The sequence below is a fragment of the Miniopterus natalensis genome, chromosome 22, assembly GCF_054644295.1.
Source record: "Miniopterus natalensis isolate mMinNat1 chromosome 22, mMinNat1.hap1, whole genome shotgun sequence".
In the NCBI taxonomy this organism is placed as follows: Eukaryota; Metazoa; Chordata; class Mammalia; order Chiroptera; family Miniopteridae; genus Miniopterus; species Miniopterus natalensis.
The window spans coordinates 2,993,154-3,010,836 of record NC_142102.1 but is presented as its reverse complement, the minus strand read 5'-3'; the positions used below and the strand labels follow the sequence as shown (position 1 = coordinate 3,010,836).

At 41.8% G+C, this 17,683-nt stretch overlaps 1 protein-coding gene across 2 annotated transcripts; it reads right to left on the bottom strand.

Annotated features, from left to right (window-relative positions):
• Positions 1–287: 287 nt before the first annotated feature.
• Positions 288–17,396, bottom strand: LINS1 (lines homolog 1). Of its 2 annotated transcripts, none has more exons than XM_016200406.2 (7): positions 17,347–17,396; positions 8,523–9,005; positions 8,319–8,408; positions 7,339–7,480; positions 6,283–6,873; positions 4,930–5,101; positions 288–2,878 (listed from the first exon to the last, which is right to left on the bottom strand). In XM_016200406.2, exons 2-7 carry the CDS (start codon positions 8,901–8,903, stop codon positions 1,993–1,995), a joined length of 2,262 nt encoding a protein of 753 aa, XP_016055892.2. In that variant the 5' UTR covers positions 8,904–9,005; positions 17,347–17,396; the 3' UTR covers positions 288–1,992. The 2 variants fall into 2 exon arrangements, with proteins under 2 accessions (XP_016055892.2, XP_016055899.2); XM_016200413.2 differs by lacking the exon at positions 17,347–17,396 and adding an exon at positions 16,650–17,099.
• Between the last annotated feature and the right edge of the window lie 287 nt (positions 17,397–17,683).

Sequence of the window (17,683 nt, the reverse complement as noted above, 5' to 3'; positions counted from 1 at the left end):
GGATAGGGTTACCTTTATGAGTGGATGGATAGTGACTAGAAGATGCGAGGCGGACTTCTGGGGTGCCAGAAACGTTGTTCTTGATCTGGTACTGGTTCCATAGGTGTGTTGTCTGTGAAAACTCATCAAGCTGGAAGTCGTATACTTACTTATGTACGTTGCTGTATCTGCTGTATTTTAAAACAATAAAGCAGACTCATTAACTGTGTGCCCACTTGGATGCACATAAGCTTGAGGTAGAGGTACAGACTGGGCAAATACCCCTGGTTTTGTGTTCCTTTAGGGACTAACTCAGAACAGCTCTTGTATACTCTGAGTGGCTAAGGGGAGTTAAAGCATAGCCAGTGCCAGTGACCTTCACCAATAGTGGGGTTCATGCGTGCAGTGAACTGACTTATACCCAAGGGTAGGCTGTACATGTGGAGACTCTGAAACACCAACACTCGGCATCTCTATAAGATTGGCTTTTTCTCATTTTAGATATAACAAGGGGCTCATGGTTCCTTATTAACCTTATAGAGAAACATGTGTCAAAAACATATCTGTACAAGCAGACTTTTAATGCACTCAACACTTATGCACTCTTGGAAACATAAAGAATCGGGTTGGTCATGGCATTTTTTTGTTACAAAGTTATTTTCACTGAAAAAAAAAAAGTATGTACACAGTTAAAAATAAATAAAGAGTAAACAAAGATATATAATGAGAAGTCCAATCTCCTACTTCACATTTCCCAAAGCGACCCGTTACAACTTTCCTATATATTCTTACATATTTTATAAACACACAAAAACATATATAAATCTGTGTATGTTGCTCCTGCCCCACCTTCTTTTTTATATAAGTGGAAGCCCAGTATATTCATTTTTTACTTCACATTTCATATCTGTAAACATGAATACAGCTCATTCTTTACACAAGTATGTAGTATTCCAATTATTTAACCAGATATTTCTAGTCTTTTGCATCTACAATGTAGCATTGACCACAGCTGAATATACAGTACTGCATTCTTTTATTTATTTAGAAACTGCCCCAATATATACCCCAACACCATTATCAAACTCTTTGGCTGCATTTTCTATTTGGTTGACATCAGCATCTCATTGTTATTTTAATTAGCAACCCTTTATTTTGTTCCACTGATTTTCCCATTTCTACCCAAATAAGTGCGAATCTGTTCTGATTACTAGTCCTTAATGTCTAGTAGGTTGTCTTCCTTACATTTCTCTACAAAATGATCATTTTTTAAAAAATTGAGGACATTTCAGATTTTTAAATAGGAAAATTACCAAGGGATTAACCGTTTTTTAAAAAAACACTGATAATATTTATTTTTTACATATCACAGTCTGGAGGAAATAACTGTACTGGGTTAGCATCCCCCCAAATCCATGTCCACCCAGAAGCTGGAAATGTGGCCTTATTTGGAAATAAGTACCTTGTGGATGTAATCAAGTTAAGATGCAGCCATACTGGATGAGACTGGGTCCTAATCCAATGCCTGGTGTCCTTATTAGAGGGAGATTGGATACAAATACATACACAGGGAAAACAAACATGCGACAGTGGCAGAAGAGATTGGACTGATGCAGCTACCAGTCAGGGAACACCAAGGACTGCCTGCCATTGCCAGAAGCTAAGAGGAGGAAGAAAATTCTTCCCTGGAGTCTTGAGATAAAGCATGGCCATGTTGATACCTTGATTTTGGACTTCTAGCCACCAGACCTATGAGAGAATCAATTTCTGTTGTTTTAAGCCTCCGAGTTTGTGGTAAATTGTTATACTAGCCCTAACAAACTAATACAATAACCATTTCAAGTGGTATAAAACTATAGCAAGTGATTGGTCATTTCATACATCTTTTTAAGTTACTAGGCTGCTTCCAATAGGCAAAAAGAATGACTTAATTTAGAAAACCCTTTGGAGGTTTTCTTCTTTATTATTATCCCATTAAGGCAACACAGTTCCTGGAAATAAAATGCCACTGTTTTACAAAGGGTTCATGCTTTTTTTACATACTGCCTCGATCTGTTTTAACAACTTCAAAAGTGCTGTTGGGTTATACGGGAAAAGATTTTTCTTCTGAAAACGGGAAATGGCACCTTGTAGCTCTTCAAAGCATTTTACTGTTCTGTAAGATATTCCCACTTCACAGACAATGTTATTTGGGGCTATGTCACAGTCAACAGAGAAAGGAGTATTAGATTCTTTTGGAACCATAGGCATTGACTGAAGCTCTAGGCTGAGTTCTTTTTTCTCCCCACTTGCTCCAACTGTGTCCTGAATTTCCTTCGCTGCTTCTTGGTATAAAGATGTCTGTTTATTATCTGCTAAACAGGGGTCTGTGGATTCTACTTCAGAATCATCAGAGCTGTCATAATCCACCAGACTTTGAGGGGCTTGCAGGGAAGACCGACAACTAGCCTGGGGTGTGGCGTGGCTCTCCCGGGACATCATGACCTGGCTCAGTGGTTCACAAGAAGCTGCCGTCACCCAGGAGACACAGGCATGAGAGTTCCTGTGACTGCCAAGAGCAGTCAAAGGCCTAGATTCTCTGTGGTTGCTGCTTCTGTCTTGGACAAATGAGGAGGTACGACCACAAATATTTATGCTATCGTTACATTCAGTTACATCAAAGTATTTGCAAATGGTAAAAAATGTATCCCAGTCTTTGTGCAATAATTTTAAATATCTGACAAAATATTCAAGAAAACAAGTTTCTGATGAAATCAAAAAGTCAAGAAGAACTATAGAATCAAATCCTATATTTTTCAAAAAGAATAAAAAAATACAATGAGGGTTATAGCCATTTTCATGTGTGTGATGGTCCCATGTTTCTTTTTCTTGGGGCAAGCTGTCAGCAGCTTCATGTTCTCTGAAAATAAAGATAATGGAGACCCCGAATTAATGACTTTTTACAAAAATACGTTTTGGCAGATATAATTCACACACGATAAATTCGCCTACCATGTTCCTCTTTAATCTATGCATTATTTAAAAGAAAAAATTTCAAGCCAATCTCTTTCACCACAAACTCTATTATTAATCTGACTCAATAAAATAAACAAAATCCCCTGACTTGTAGTTTTAGTTTTTGTCTGCCCAGGACTCGTCTTCCCCCCTGACGTCAGACTTCTTCATTCCTACGGTGACCACTAAGCCACCGGGTGGGGGCAGGGTCCAGGGGGCCCTAGCCTCCCTCCCCCCTCCTGGTCAGGGGTGGGCACGTGACCCACACTGGCCAATCAGAGCGCCTGGCCGCCATGATTGGTGCAGACAGGAGTCTGTGAGCCAGGCAGCCAATCAGCTCTCTCCTGGACTCCCGCGGAGCTATTAAAGGCGGTAACTGCGAGGCAGCAGCAGGGCTGGCCCCGCCGGGGGTCCTGCCTACAGACGAAGTCGGGGTTGTGAGGCAGAGAAATGCAATAATCAGTGACATGACCTGAATCCCGACAGGTACAGTTATGCCTGATGCCAACCTGACCCTCTAGAATTCCCAATTAAGAACCAATAAATTCCATTTTTTGCCTAGACTAGTTTGTGTTGGTTTCTATCCTTTAGAGCCAAACAGTCTTAACTAATACAATCACCTTTAAAATAATACGTATGACACATGCACTTGCTTCTCTGGACACACTGAACTGAAGTTAAGAAAGTTAGAGCCCAGCCAGCCCTGGCTCAGCGGCTGAGCACTGGCCTATGATCCAGGCGATGAGGGTTCAATTCCCGTTCAGGGCACATGCCCGGGCTGTGGGCTGGATCCCCAGTGCCGGGCGGGCAGGAGGCAGCTGATCAATGACTCTCTCTCATCATTTGATGTTTCTCTTTCCCTCTCCTTTCCTCTCTCTGAAATCAATAAAGACATATTAAAAAAAAAAAAAAGTTCACACACAGAGTGAATTTAATTCAGAGGCTTCCTCTTTCCCGAGGAGTTAGCAGTCGGCTTTGAGCACAAGTAAGATTATTCTAAAAGGCATGTGCATTCAGCCTGAATTTGTAGTTGACCGTTTCTGAGCCTAATTCAAATCACATGCAGGAATTCTGTGCTCTTGATTAGAACCTTTCGAAAATTGGCCCCAAACACTTCCAGTCTGAAAGCAGTCCCTGCCAGCAGTGTCATAACACAAGTGAGAGCTGGCAGCGCAGCACTGCACCGACGATCATTAGGAAGAAAGGCCCTTCTCTGAAGCCAAGAAAGAAATGGAAACAAAGCACATACTTTAGGGCTTCAATAAAGCAGAAGCAGAAATAGTGTACAAGGTCATCAGTTATTAACTTCATAACCAATTACAGATTTTCGCCACAAGAAGATATTGCCCCAAGTACAGCTGTTTTCATAAAGCAGAAATAGGATCAGTATAAAATGTCATCGGTAACGTAACTTCATAATCAATTTCAGGCAGTTGTCTCGAGATGGTATCGGCCCGAGTTCAACTGTGTATTAAAATGAAAACTTAGAACAGCAGCTCCTTTGATGACTTACAAGTGTGTAGTCACCTTTACAAAGGCAAACATCACCTTGTAGAAGCTCCATATACAGAAGTTAGTCTCAGAGGTAAAAAGAGTTCTTAAGCATCAGTTTGATTAAGATTTAGACAAGGGCATTAACTTGCTCCGTATCACACGGGAAGCACAGAGATGGAGCCGCAACCAGAGCCCGTGCTTGCTAATCCCAGGATAGTTGTGCTGCCCCAGGTCTGCCTCGCCAGCCAACCACGTGTTCCAATGGGAACTCAAATGTCATCTCATTTTCACGTAAGGCAGAGTTAAAGAAAAGAACTGAAACTTCTAAGGAAACCACAAGATTGTTAGGGATTTTTTTCTCTCCTAATGATGGAAAGTAAATAACAGGTCCAGAACAGTATTAAAAATGTTTTCTGCTTTCCTGGCATGTAGTTAACTGCAATGACTTCAAAATATACGAACCTGGTCAACTTTAGGTAGATGCCCAATGATGCTTTGGCGGCTTCCAGCATGTCATCATCTTGTTCTATGAAGACCCTAGACAGCCACTCACATGGATTATGTGACTGCAGAGAGGGCTGAAGGCGAGGCTTTAAGAAGGTCAGTAACTCCGACATGAACCTCTGTAAATCAACTTCAAAACATGAAAGTTTCAAAGCACAGGCAACAATGTATGAACATATTCGTATCTTGCCTACCTGCCTGCATACATGATAGTACCTGAAATACTTTAAAAATGCATTGTTATAATTCACACTTTCAAAATGTCTGCAAGTTAGGGATCATCTCTACTTTGCAAATTAGGAGACTGAGCTTGAGAGAAAAAAGTGACTCACTCAATAGAATACCGTTAAAATGTACAGTCAGATTGTCTGTTTGCTACACCTGACAACTAGCTACTTATCTTTGCTTAGAATTCTTGCAAAAAGCATATAAATGAGTGAGCAGTAGACAACAGAAATCACTGGATGCCACAGCTATGTGTTACTAGTAGCAACAATGCAACACAACAGAAATAATTTTTCTTTCAAAATACCAAATTTTTTGTTTGTTTAAAGCATTAAAAGAAAGTACTACTCTTAAGCACAAAAATCAAACAGGTTTTGGGAAGCTTTAACTGAAATTTAGAACTCTGAATTATATAACACATGCCACCTAGTGTTGTAAATTATAACTGCACAGAACGATATCTAATATATAGTTATTACCAGCTAAATGATGCCCAAAGCAATTCAGTGAAGTCACTGCTTATAGATGAGACCTTTCACTGAAACTATATGCTGCTTGTTTAGCTACGTTAATTCTTCATTTTTCTCAGGTGAAAAGGAGGACATGTCTTCCCAACAGCTAAACTGAATATCACACTTTAAATGGCTGTCCTTGGACTCTGAATTAACACCCTGGAAATTATATGCAATAATTTCTTTTCATCAATATAACATTTCACATATTAGTATCAATTCAATTCCTACTTATCAATAATGTACATCAGTAGCTATATCAATTTTATGAAGGAAAATATGAAAATATGAAATACCTATGAATTGATTTATATCACCTACTTGGCAGTGACTTAACAGCACCTACTTATTTTTTTAACCTTAGTCATTAATTATGCAAATTCACTTTAGACCACAAAAAATTGATGTTTCTTAAAGGAATTCTTTCCTTTTTTGAAGAAAATCTGATACATTATTACTAGGAATACATGTAGCTTAAATTAGCAGAATTATAGTTCTGAGACTTGATAATTATGAATAATTTTACTTAAGTAATTACCATTACTTGGAATACAAAAGGAGCTGGGAGAGTTACCTTTCATTTCCTTGGCTGAAGTACAATTTTGAAACTTGATTTCTAAGGATTTAAGGATAAGCAAGCTCGCTGCTCTAAGGATCACATGATCTGGACCAGAAGGATGCTCACATCCAGGTGGAACATCACTGCCTCCAAAGCAGGAAGGTTTTCCACGGACAGACAATGTCCTCAATAAGCCCGAATCCACAGCCTGCAAAACAGCATCAGCTAAAGCCAGCGTGTCCACATCTAAGTGATGATTTGGTGATTTTAAGGCAGCGACAGATCCCCAACGAAGGTCTTCGCCCACTTTCCAGAGAAGGCATTTTTTAAGGAATATGAGGAATTTTCTTTTGACAAAAGCCTGAACAGGCCATGTAATCACATCTAGCACACAAGAAGGTTTCAGAAATAAAATCCGCTGGCAGGTGAAATCTAATTCCTGGTGGATTCTGGAAGCTATAAGAAGTTCGAGCAATTCCAGAAAACACAGCAAGCTGTTTACTATTTTAGAAGTGTCTTGGAGGTTTGCAAAATGCTGAGAAAATAAGGAATTGTAAAAGTCTTCAAAAAGAGTGTCAAAAGGAGTCAGGAACTGCTTTAGAATTTCTGCAATTATAAAAAAAGTAATTATAAACAACAGGAAAAACAGAGCCCTCTTAAAACACACTTTTACAAATCAATTTTTATAAATGTTACCACTTTACAAGATAAAAAAATGGATTTCCATTTTTCAGCTCTAATGTGAACTTTTTACTGAAGGAAGATACACAGGCTAACAGCCAATAACTTTGGTTAACATCCGCTTCACAAATAACCATACCATCAGACCATGCCGGGGATATATAATAATGAAAAGCCTTAATTTTAAGTTTTAATAACAATAAAAAGCTTTTAACTTTTTTTCTCTTAAAAAGATATCCTCAGTCAAAAAATATAGGGCGAGATGCTTTAAGTTTTTCATACTTCAAGACAGATGAGATGTTGTAAAGTAAATTTTACTTTTTGTTATAAATACGATTCTCCTTGGGAGCAAGGTAATGACAGCCGTTCATGGGGCACTCAAATTCGTACCTGTTTTTTGCGAAGATGTATCTTTAAGGATTTCCTTCATTACAGCAGTAAGAGTCCAGAGGCAGTATAATACCGTATCACTTTCAGAGTATTCAGAAAGATTTTCTTGGCAAAAAGCAATCCAGGAATTACTAAATGTTATCTACAAGTGAGAGAATTTTAAAAAGTGGTAAGTTATGATACAGTATTTTCTTTATGATTACAAATCACCTATTATATACCCTACAACTCTAGACAACATTGTTTTTTAAAAGTATGGTACTAGTTGTTAAAACAAAGACACAAATATCCTAATACTCTGTAAGCCAAAAGTCTTAATATGTCATAGAAGGACCAAAAGGGAACATTTAAACATCAGCAGTGCTTATCTCTAGGTGGTGAAAGATGTAAATTTTATTTTGTTCTTTATACTTTTTCTCATTTTCCAAATCTTCTACTGCAGATACCACCTTTTTGTATTCAGGAAAAAAATGTTATTTTCAGGGAGGAACAAGCATTTATCACTGAAAGTCAGTAGGTGCTTAGGTTTGGTTATTAGTTAATTCAGAGATAAAAGAAAAATCTGATGCTCAATTTCTTTTTTTCCCATTATGCTGAGGACCATTCTTAGAATTAATTTATACTAAAACAGTTTTGGTCTCAAGCAGGGGTTCCTAAACCGTTTTTTGGAGGGGAGGAAGGAAGCCCACCTGCTCCTTTGAGAATCTGAAGTTACAGACTCGCTGACCTGACACCTCCTCACCCCCGTTAAGAGTCTGATTTCTAATGAGTTACAACACATTTAAGTATGTTGTCTAGAGTTGTAGGGTATATAATAGGTGATTTGTAATCATAAAGAAAATACTGTATCATAACACATACAAGTCAGTTTATTATGGTAGCAAACAGGTTATTGACACAAATATTTGAAGGGTGAAACTAGATGCCAAAGAGCAATTTTAAAGAAACTAGAAAAGTAATGACATAGTTTGATGACTTACCTTTTCTTTCAATTGGAAATACAAAAGCAGTGCAAGGCATTTTGCAGCCATGTGAGATAACAGTTTATCCAAGTTTTGGAACATACAGGTCTGTAGGAAAACAAATATATTTACCTATTATTTTTGAATGTTTTTAAAACTTTTTTTAAAAAAAATCTAGATCTTAAGAAATATATATAACCTACAAAAAAACAAATGGCTTACTAATTCAGAATTGAAGTCAGATGATTTTAAGAGGATTTTAATGATTTCTCTGTATTTCTCCTTTGCCTGTAGCTCGGTCTCGACAGACAGTATTCTGGTTACCATCACTTTGATCACCGTTAACTGAAGGAGTGTTATTTCTCGGGCACTGTTCAGATACACAGGAGCTACAGAAGTGGTGGACGGATTGACAGGGGATGGCTGGCACTTGCCCCGGACACGAAGGGTGTTTTCAAATTCTGAGGAAGTGGATGCAGAGCCATCTTGATCTGAAAATGCTGGGTTGAGATAAGAGATGTAATACTGGTTGTCGTTTTCAAGTGGGACTCCAAGAAGTACCTTCTTATATAATTGTTCTAAAACTTCAAAGAAATCTTTCATTTTGATCGCCAAAATATATCTTCTAAGAAGTTTGACAATTCCCAGTGGTAAATATGAGTCTTAGAAGTGCGACAAATCCCTAAGGTGTGTCTTTGGTAAAACCTAAAACAGGAAAGAAAAATTTTAAATTGTTAAGTGTTACATATATTGCAAGGGAAAGGCATCTGTTTCCACTCAGTCATTTAGTCTCTTAAATTAAAGGTAACACTGATTGCTTGATTCTAAAATGGAATGTTGGTAACAAGAACATTATTTTAAGGCCATAAAAACAAAATGTATGTTTTCCATACAGATTTAAACCATAGAATTATTTTTAATTTGATCACAGCTTTCCTCTAACATTTTTCAATGGGCTATCAGGGTTTCTCAGCCTTCATGCTATTAACGTTGGGAGTGGATAATTTTGTGGTGAGGGAGCTGCCTTGTGCATTGTAGGAAGTTTAAGTAGGATCCCTGGCTTTTACCCACTAGGCAGCACTCCCCTGTGGGACAGAAGCCTCCAGATGGAAAACCACTGAGCTAACTCAAATTCATTAAACTCCTCCACCTTCAACTTACAGATGAAAATCTAAAGTTAGATAGCTATATGGTCAAACAGTATATGGTTAGGGCTGATTAATTTCTAACTTAAAATTACATGTTATTTAAAGTTATGAATAAAACTTTTGGTAAGTTTCCTCTGAATCCTATTTTCAATCCATGGAGTACATTCCATGTGACTTATAAACGTAACTAAGCATCAGCAACCTTGTTCCATTTGACACTGTTAAACCTGAGCCCTGTGCTTCCAGAAATCAGAAACGGTTGAGGAGCACAGGTGTTCCAAGAAAGGGCCACCCAGGAAGGACTGTATTATTCTCAGATAGGACCCATGTCCACCCTTCCTCACCGACTCCCTTGTTTCACAAAACCCCACATTTTCTCCTCTGAGAGGTTTCCCAATGATGAACATCTTCCTGTTACAACAGCCTAGACAAAACCATCTCCTTGACTGTCTTGTTTCTTTTGTTTGCCACACACCAGAAATTAGTATTCATACTCCACTATTTTACTTATAACATTTCTTCCCAATAAAACTAGTGACATTTTTATATGTCACATACTCTGTGAGAATAGATGATTTTGTTTTAATTAATGTCACATTCTGAACTTGCATTACCATCATTTCCAGCCACTGTAAAGCTCAGAGATGCAGTATGTCTGCAGCAGCAGAGGCGCCTGGGAAATGTTGGGCTCTGTTTAACCTTCTGCAACCGTCTGACTCTCTGTAGCCTCAGGTTTGGCTGGCTACTCAGAAAGCTGAAATGCTGCCCAAGGATAAAAGTCAAGCCCCCAGGAAGGAGGTTAATGACTGTAGAGAGTGCAGATATCCATCAGGATAACTGCCTGATGTTCTCTCTTACTTAGAAATGCACTGTTCTTGCTGGCGGTCTACGTGACTACCCACCACATGCTTTTCCTGTTAACCCCCTATAAACAGAGACCCTGTCCTGGGAGGGGGTGGACTTATTCCCGGCCACCACTGACCGCTGCCTGCTCCGTGTATGTAAGTTTCTCCTATTAAAGCTCCTATGAGTCTGAATAAGGCTACCTGTCAGTTCTTGGGACTTGATCCTGAATTTAGACCTTTGGGGCTTTCCCTCAACAGCCACGAATGGAATTTCTTTCATTTCAATGCTATAGCAGTAACATTTCTATAAATCTGAAGTGCCTAAATTTGACCGCAAATGAGAATAAAATCCCTGCTATTCAACCATTTCAACCTACAAAAAGGGCCATTTCAAATGATCCAACCATCATTTCAGAGCACAAAATGAAAAGTAGATGCCAATAAATAAACAGATAATCAAACAAGCATTTTGGGAGATGGGGGAAATAAGTTCTTTCCTATCACGGTTGGAGCCAGGTTCTTGGCCAAGGGTGGTTGGGAGAAACCAAACAGAAAAGTTAGAAACTTTAAATGAAGATGTACACAATGACCTTTTATAAGACAGAGGGGAAAAACAAAGTATCCATAGGGGTCCCAATGCCAGGCAGGTAACAAATGACAAAGGACAGTAGGTGTTAGGCTGCCTCATTGTGACTCATCGTAAACCCCCTAATTACAGTCTTTTAAAATAGTAACCCAGCCACCGACACCTGCACCAAAACAAATGGCTACAGGCAGCCGACTGAGAATAGAGAACTGCAGTTGTTTCTTTTTAGTGTTTGTTTTTCTCCTTAAAAAAACAACACAGAACCAACCAACTATAGCATTAAAGGGAAGGACAAATTCTGAGAAAACAAGCTAGGGATTTAACGACAAGGCTGGTAGTCCCTAGCTGTATTACCATACTGCTCTGGAGGACGGTGTCCCCTCAGGCACCAAGTTTTTCAGAGACACTAACAAAGCGAAGTGTGCGAGGAAGGGTGCTCAGAATGCCGAGAGGCTCTGAAACCAGCTGGAATACATGAACGAGAGCGATCTGTCCGGCATGGAAAGGAAGCAAGTATTAGGAGAAGCCTAAGTAGGACAAGTGAGTGCGGCTCCGAGTTTTTTCAGAAAATGCCTCTTGGCAGAAGAGGGGGCACTCCCACACCAGGTGGCCAACAGGGTGCCCATTACAAGCATAAAAATTTGAAGTCTCTCTTGTATTGTTTAAGTACTATAAACTACTGCACTCTACTATGAAGAGAACCCTGTGTATCTTTTTTGAAAATTTTATTTTTATTTTCATTGTTTAAATTAATTTTTAGAGACAGGAAGAGAAACATCGGTATTTCTCACAAGCCACGACTTAGGATTGAACCCACAACTTGGGTATGTACCCTGATGGGGAATCAAACTCGCCACCTTTGGTGTACAGGATGATGCTCTGAGCCACACAGGCCAGGGAAACCCCGTGTGTCTTGTCTTAATATAAAAAGAATATATTTCCCAACCACCTTCAGATAATAATTCCTAAACTTTATTGAGTGCCTATTATGTATGAGACACTATTCTAAGTGATTATTTGTTTCACAACAACCACATGAGGTGGACAGATACTTACTTATCATACCCATTTTACAGATAAGGGAACTAAGGCACACAGAGATTAGAACGTAGAGCAAGTTAAGTGGCAGAGTCAGGATTTGAACCCAGAAAGTCTAATTTCAGAGCCTGTGGCTACTGACTCTATAACGCTCCATTAATGAGGAGGCTGAGATTCTCCAGGCAGAAGTTGAGGTACTCTACACGAAGCTGTCTCCTAGGATTCTGATCCCCCCAAATGAGACAGCATTCACTTTTGTCAGAAGAAATAAAATGGGTCTGGTTGGCTCTACAGAAAGTTTAGGGAGGTGGGGGAGGCCTGGATATCAGTGCCAAGGTTATGGCAGCACTGAGAAGGCCCAGAAACCGAAAGCACAGGGGTTCCCAGCATCTGCATCTGCCACCAGGGCCATCAAAGCGGGTCAAGTATGACTTCAAGAGCCCATCCCTCCCCTATTGAAAGGAGCGGGGAAGGGATGTTTTCCAAACAGCATGCCCTGTGCTGGGTACCTTCCCTTCCCCTTTCTCCCTGCCCCAACAGGCTTCAACAGGAGATTGGGGGGCGGGGGGGGGGGGGGCAGCTCCTTCTAGTTTCAGGAACTGCTCCGAATTGCCCTTAGGGGCCTAGAGCAGGTACCGGCAGTTACTAGCCCCAGGGGTAGACCATCCCTCCTTGCTCATTTCCTTGAAACAATGGTGCTCAGGTTTCAGCTGCCTCAGAAGCACTTGGAAGAGTGTAGGGCCTCATCCCAGGAATTCCAGACAGGGTAGTCCTGGGATGGGACCCAATAACTTTTATTTCTAACCAGTTTCCAGGTTCCTGCTGAATCACTGAGAACACTTAATACCTGCCCTGCATCTGCCTGAGATCTGGGACCAAGAGTCAAATGGTTCTACCACATCAGGGTCACCAGGGGGCACGTAATCCTCTAACCCTTAGTCTCCTTCTCATTCCAGGGGCACAATGAGGGTACCCAGGTCACGGTGCTGGCAGGGCTCGATTAAATGAGACTGTTCCTGTAACAATCCCCAGTGCACGTCTGCCAGCATTCCCCACGCCCCAGCAGGACAACACTTGGCGGGACTGGCTGCCCTGCCACTGCTTCCTTTTACTTCCTTTGCATTTCTATTTATGGTGCCAAGTTGCTTCTAAAAAATAAATGAACACAGTTCATTCTGAGAGAAAAAAAATACTCCTCCCCCATTCTTAAGAGGCAGCAAGTTAAGACAGGCAAATATAAAACACTGCTTACCAGATTCTTCCTCTTGTTTTTTATTGAGATATAACTGACTTATAACATTATATTAGTTTCAGGTGTTCAACATATATCTTCGTTCAGGTGTGTATATATACTGTAAATGATTATCACAGTCTAGTGCCCGGCCAGAGTGGCTCAGCGGTTGACCACTGACCGAGGATCCAGGAGATCGCTGTTCGATTCCCGGTGAGGGCACGTGCCCCAGGTTGTGGGCGGGCAGGAGGCAGCCGATCAATGACTCTCTCTCATCATTGATGTTTCTCTCTCTCTCCCCCTCTCCCTTCCTCTCTTTGAAATCAATAAAAATATATTTAAAAAAACCCAGTAAGTCTAGTAATATCCTTAAACATACATAGTTTTGTAATGAGAACTTTTCTCTCAGCAGCTTTCAAACATGCAATTAGTATTAGTAACTATAGTCACCATGCTGTACACTGCGTCCCCAGGACTTATTTACATTATAACTAGAAATCTGTACCTTTCCCACCCCTTCACCCATTTGTTCCCCTTCCTCCTGCCCCCATCTCTGACAAACACCAATCTATGCCGTATCTATAAGCTTGGTGGGATTTTTTGTTTGTTTCTTTACCCATTCCTGCATGGATGGACACTTAGGTTGTTTCCACATCTTGGCTACTATAAATAATGCTGGAACGCCAGATTCTTCTTAAGAAATGCACTAAGCACCTGCTAACAGATAATGGGACCTCTGAAAGGGGGGCAGGGCACAGTCTCAAAGATGGGAAGCCATGCAAAAGCAAGAGGTCGTATCATCTCAATAACCTGACAACTCCTCTAGGATCCTAGTTCACCTGCTGGATACATTCATGAAAAGCCTGTATTGGCTTTAGACAAGTAATGAAGCAGTTTTGTTCGCAGAAGCCTGCAATAATAGAGGAATGGCAACATTTAATATAAACTTGATCAACAAAAAATAACCACTTGTATCTTTCCCATATAGAGCTATTAAACTGACCCCTCCCCAAAGGCAAATTTTTTTGCACCAGTGCAGACTGGTGTTGGATGTTAGAATTTGAGAGTTTAGTACCAAAAAAAATCTGAGATTATCTAAACCAGTGGTTCTCAAACTCTGGCATCCAAATCCCCTGGAAGGCTTGTTAAAACATGATATAGCTGGGCCCAGCCCCAGCAGTTCTCATTCAAGGGTCTGGGGATGGCCCAGGAATTGGACTAGGGACTATACTTAGATAAGCAAAGACCAATCTACTCGTTTTTACTGATAAGGAATCTGAACACATTAGATATCTATTATATCATGGTAATGCTATGCAGTGTTTTGCTTTTTTTAATGGAAAACCTCTAGTGCCTGGGTGGGGAACATCCAGCCCCTGCGAAATCGTTTGGTCTGGCCCTACCAAGGCCTCACCAAAGAGAAGCAGTTCCAGCCATCACATTAGGGGTGAGTTAATTAAATGTTTGACCAAATATAGCAGGCTAATTTTTAAGTTGATAATTTTGTATGGCCGGCGAATGATGTTATAAATATCCAATGGCCCTTGTTAGAAAAAAAGGTTCCCCAACCCAGCTCTAAATATCAATATAAGAAACAAGACTTTTCTACCCTTAGTTGCTAGAATATGTCCTACATTTTAAGTGATGCTCAGAATGAAATGTTTCTTCACTCATTCCCCTTTACCAATCTATACCCCTTTCCCTAGTCCTTCCTCCCCGCCCAAAACCCAGCACCAGGGGCAGCGTAGAGTTTAAGGACTGACTATCAATGTGACAACAGCACTACCTAGATTCTGAACTCCTGAATCCTGAATCCTGTGCACACAAATAAGATTTGATTTCCAGTTGAAAAAATAAGGTTACCTCCCCCACCACAGCAAAGTAGTACATGCTCAAAGAATTAAGAAAGTACAGGATCTGACTCTGGATCTTGATAAAATGCTGTTCCCTCTGCCTAGAAAGCTCTTCCACTTTTCCTTTTGTGTTAAGCTTGAATATAATTTTCTATGCCAACAAACTGGACCACTTAGAAGAAATAAATTCCTAGAAACATATAATCTACCACGACTGAATCATGAAGAAATAGAAAATCTGAACAGATTGCTACTTAGGAGATTGAATCAACAATAAAAAATAAAAAAACCTCCCAACACTCAAAAGTCCAGGACAAGATGGCTTCAGTGTGAATCCTACCAAACATTAACGAATTGATACCAATCCTTCACAAACTCTTCCAAAAAAAAAAAAAAAAAACAGAAGAGGGGGGAACACTTCTAAACTCATTTTACAGGGTCAGCATTACCCTGACACCAAAAGCAGGCAAGGCTACCACAAGAAAAGGAAACTTGCCCTGGCTGGGTGGCTCAGTAGGTTGGAGCACCGTCCCATACACGAAAAGGCTGCGGGTTCAAGTCCCAGTCAGGGCACATACCTAGGTTGAGATTCGGATCCCCAGTCTGTGTGCATATGGGAGGCAACTGATGGATGTTTCTCTCCCATATCTCTCCTACGTAAGGACAATAGGTAGCTCATTCGAAAGGCACCAAAATGAGTATTCTTGAGTAAACGAAAATGTACAAGAAAATACCAGGGCAAACTGAAAGTGTCTGCAGTGGCCGCCATCTGCCACAAAACATCTTAATATATTTTGCTACATAAAAGAAGCTGACATATTGAAATTACTTCTTTTATACAATTCGGTAGGCCTTTCTAGGAGGACCCTGGTGGTAGCCAAATGCCTGGTGTATCGGGTGACAGTTTAAAAATAATGTCCAGCCCAGCCGGGCGTGGCTCAGCGGTTGAGCGTGGACCTGGGATCCAGGTGATCGGGGTTCGATTCCCGGTCAGGGCACATGCCCGGGTTGCGGGCTCGATCAATGGCTTTTTCATCATTGATGTTTCTATCTCTCTCTCTCCCTCTCCTTTCCTCTCTCTGAGATCAATAAAGATATATTTTAAAAATAAATAAATAAAAAAAAAATAAATAAAAAAATAAAAATAATGTCCACTCCTGCCTGGACGATAGCCTTCCCTATTTGCAGGACAACAGCTCCCAGCTCGTCTTCTCCTTCGGGCAGTCAGTGATCTTTCCAAATAATAAATACGATTGTCCATGTCCTTGGGTCGTGCACATATGCATATAAATTCTTTGGTTACTTTTTCCCCCTCCACCCACCCGCCCTCCTCCATCTCTCTGACATTCGTCACTCTCCTCTATGCTTCCACGTCACTGAACCTATTCTGCTCATCAGTTTATTAAGTTCTTTAGATTCCACGCGTAAGCGAGACCATGTGATATTGGGGAGAAAAAAGGGACATCTGTAATATCTTAAACAAAAACAGAATTAAAAAACAAAAACAAAAAAATTAAAAATTAAATTTAAAACAAAACAAATAATAAATACGATACAGGAACTTCCCTACCGTGGCCGACAGACAAGGTCCTGCAAGATCTGCAGCCCGTCCCACACCCCCAACCTCGTTAACCAATCTCCCCCTTACTCTGCTCGACCACGCTGGTCTTTTCCTGCAGTTCGTATAAAGGGCCAAGGCTTTGCCTCCCAGCGTCAGAGGCTTTGCAGGTGGGTCCTCCGCCTGCCCCCGGGTCTGGGCCAGGCAGGCGCCCCTCATTCAGGCCGCAGCTCCAGCGCCACCTCCTCAGAGGCCTTTCCCGACGACCTATCGAAAAGACCCATCCCGCGCCGGTCCAACGCCACGCCGTTATCCGGCTGGGTTTTCTTTCACATATTCTCCCGGAATCGGTCCGTTTCGCGCCTTTCTGTCTCCGCCGCTGAAGGGAAAGCGCCGGGGGAGGGGGCAGCTCGACGCGTCTGTCGGGTTCACCGCAGTTTCTCTTAACGGCCGAACAGCGCCCGGCCAGGAAACACTCGCTCAATGAACACATGCACTTTAAACAAACACGTCCCTCTCGCACGTTTTCTAGTCTCTTCCCTCCTCCGTTCACGGGAATCGTGAGGCTCGCTCTCCTTGTGGGAAAAAGCCCTGGACGCGTCACCGCCATTAGGCTCAGCCTGGAGCTAACGGGGCCTAGGGGACGAGGCGCTCGAGGCCGAAAGGCGCCCCCCTCTTCGCTTCCGGGGACTGCCGCCTCCCCCACCTGAACCCCTCGGGCCAGCCTCTCAGCCGGCCGCACACACGGCTCCCCTGCCCGCCGAGCTCAGCGGCCGCTCTCAGGTACCTGTCAGGATGCAGCTCCAGCCCCTCTGCCTCCGCATCGCCATTCCAGCGAACCCCGGCCCCCTCCGGGCCACCGTAGTTCACAGAAAGTCCAAGCCGGCCCCGCCTCCCGCATGCGCAGAGGCCCCAGTCGGCGTACCGTGTCTCTTAGCAACCGCTTTGAGTCCCAGCGCTAGGGGCGGGGCATTGGAAGCCGCAGCGGGGAAGCCGCGGGGTGAATGAGCGAAGGCCAATCAGAGACGAGTCCCAGCTCCGCTCGCCCCGCCTCCTCTAACTGTCGCGAGTGCGCAGTCGGCTTTACGGCAGGCAAGGGGTGGGGCTGCTGGGGCTGAGGAGGA

Bases quoted from the DNA above. Each gene is read 5' to 3' on its own strand.
- LINS1 (XM_016200406.2), bottom strand. From the start codon at position 8,903: ATGAAAGATTTCTTTGAAGTTTTAGAACAATTATATAAGAAGGTACTT. The intron at 5,102-6,282 runs GTAACTCTCCCA...CATGTTTTGAAG, and splicing joins TTCAGCCAAGGAAATGAAAG to TTGATTTACAGAGGTTCATG. The intron at 2,879-4,929 runs GTTCGTATATTT...CTTTATTTTCAG, and splicing joins ATCTACCTAAAGTTGACCAG to AGAACATGAAGCTGCTGACA.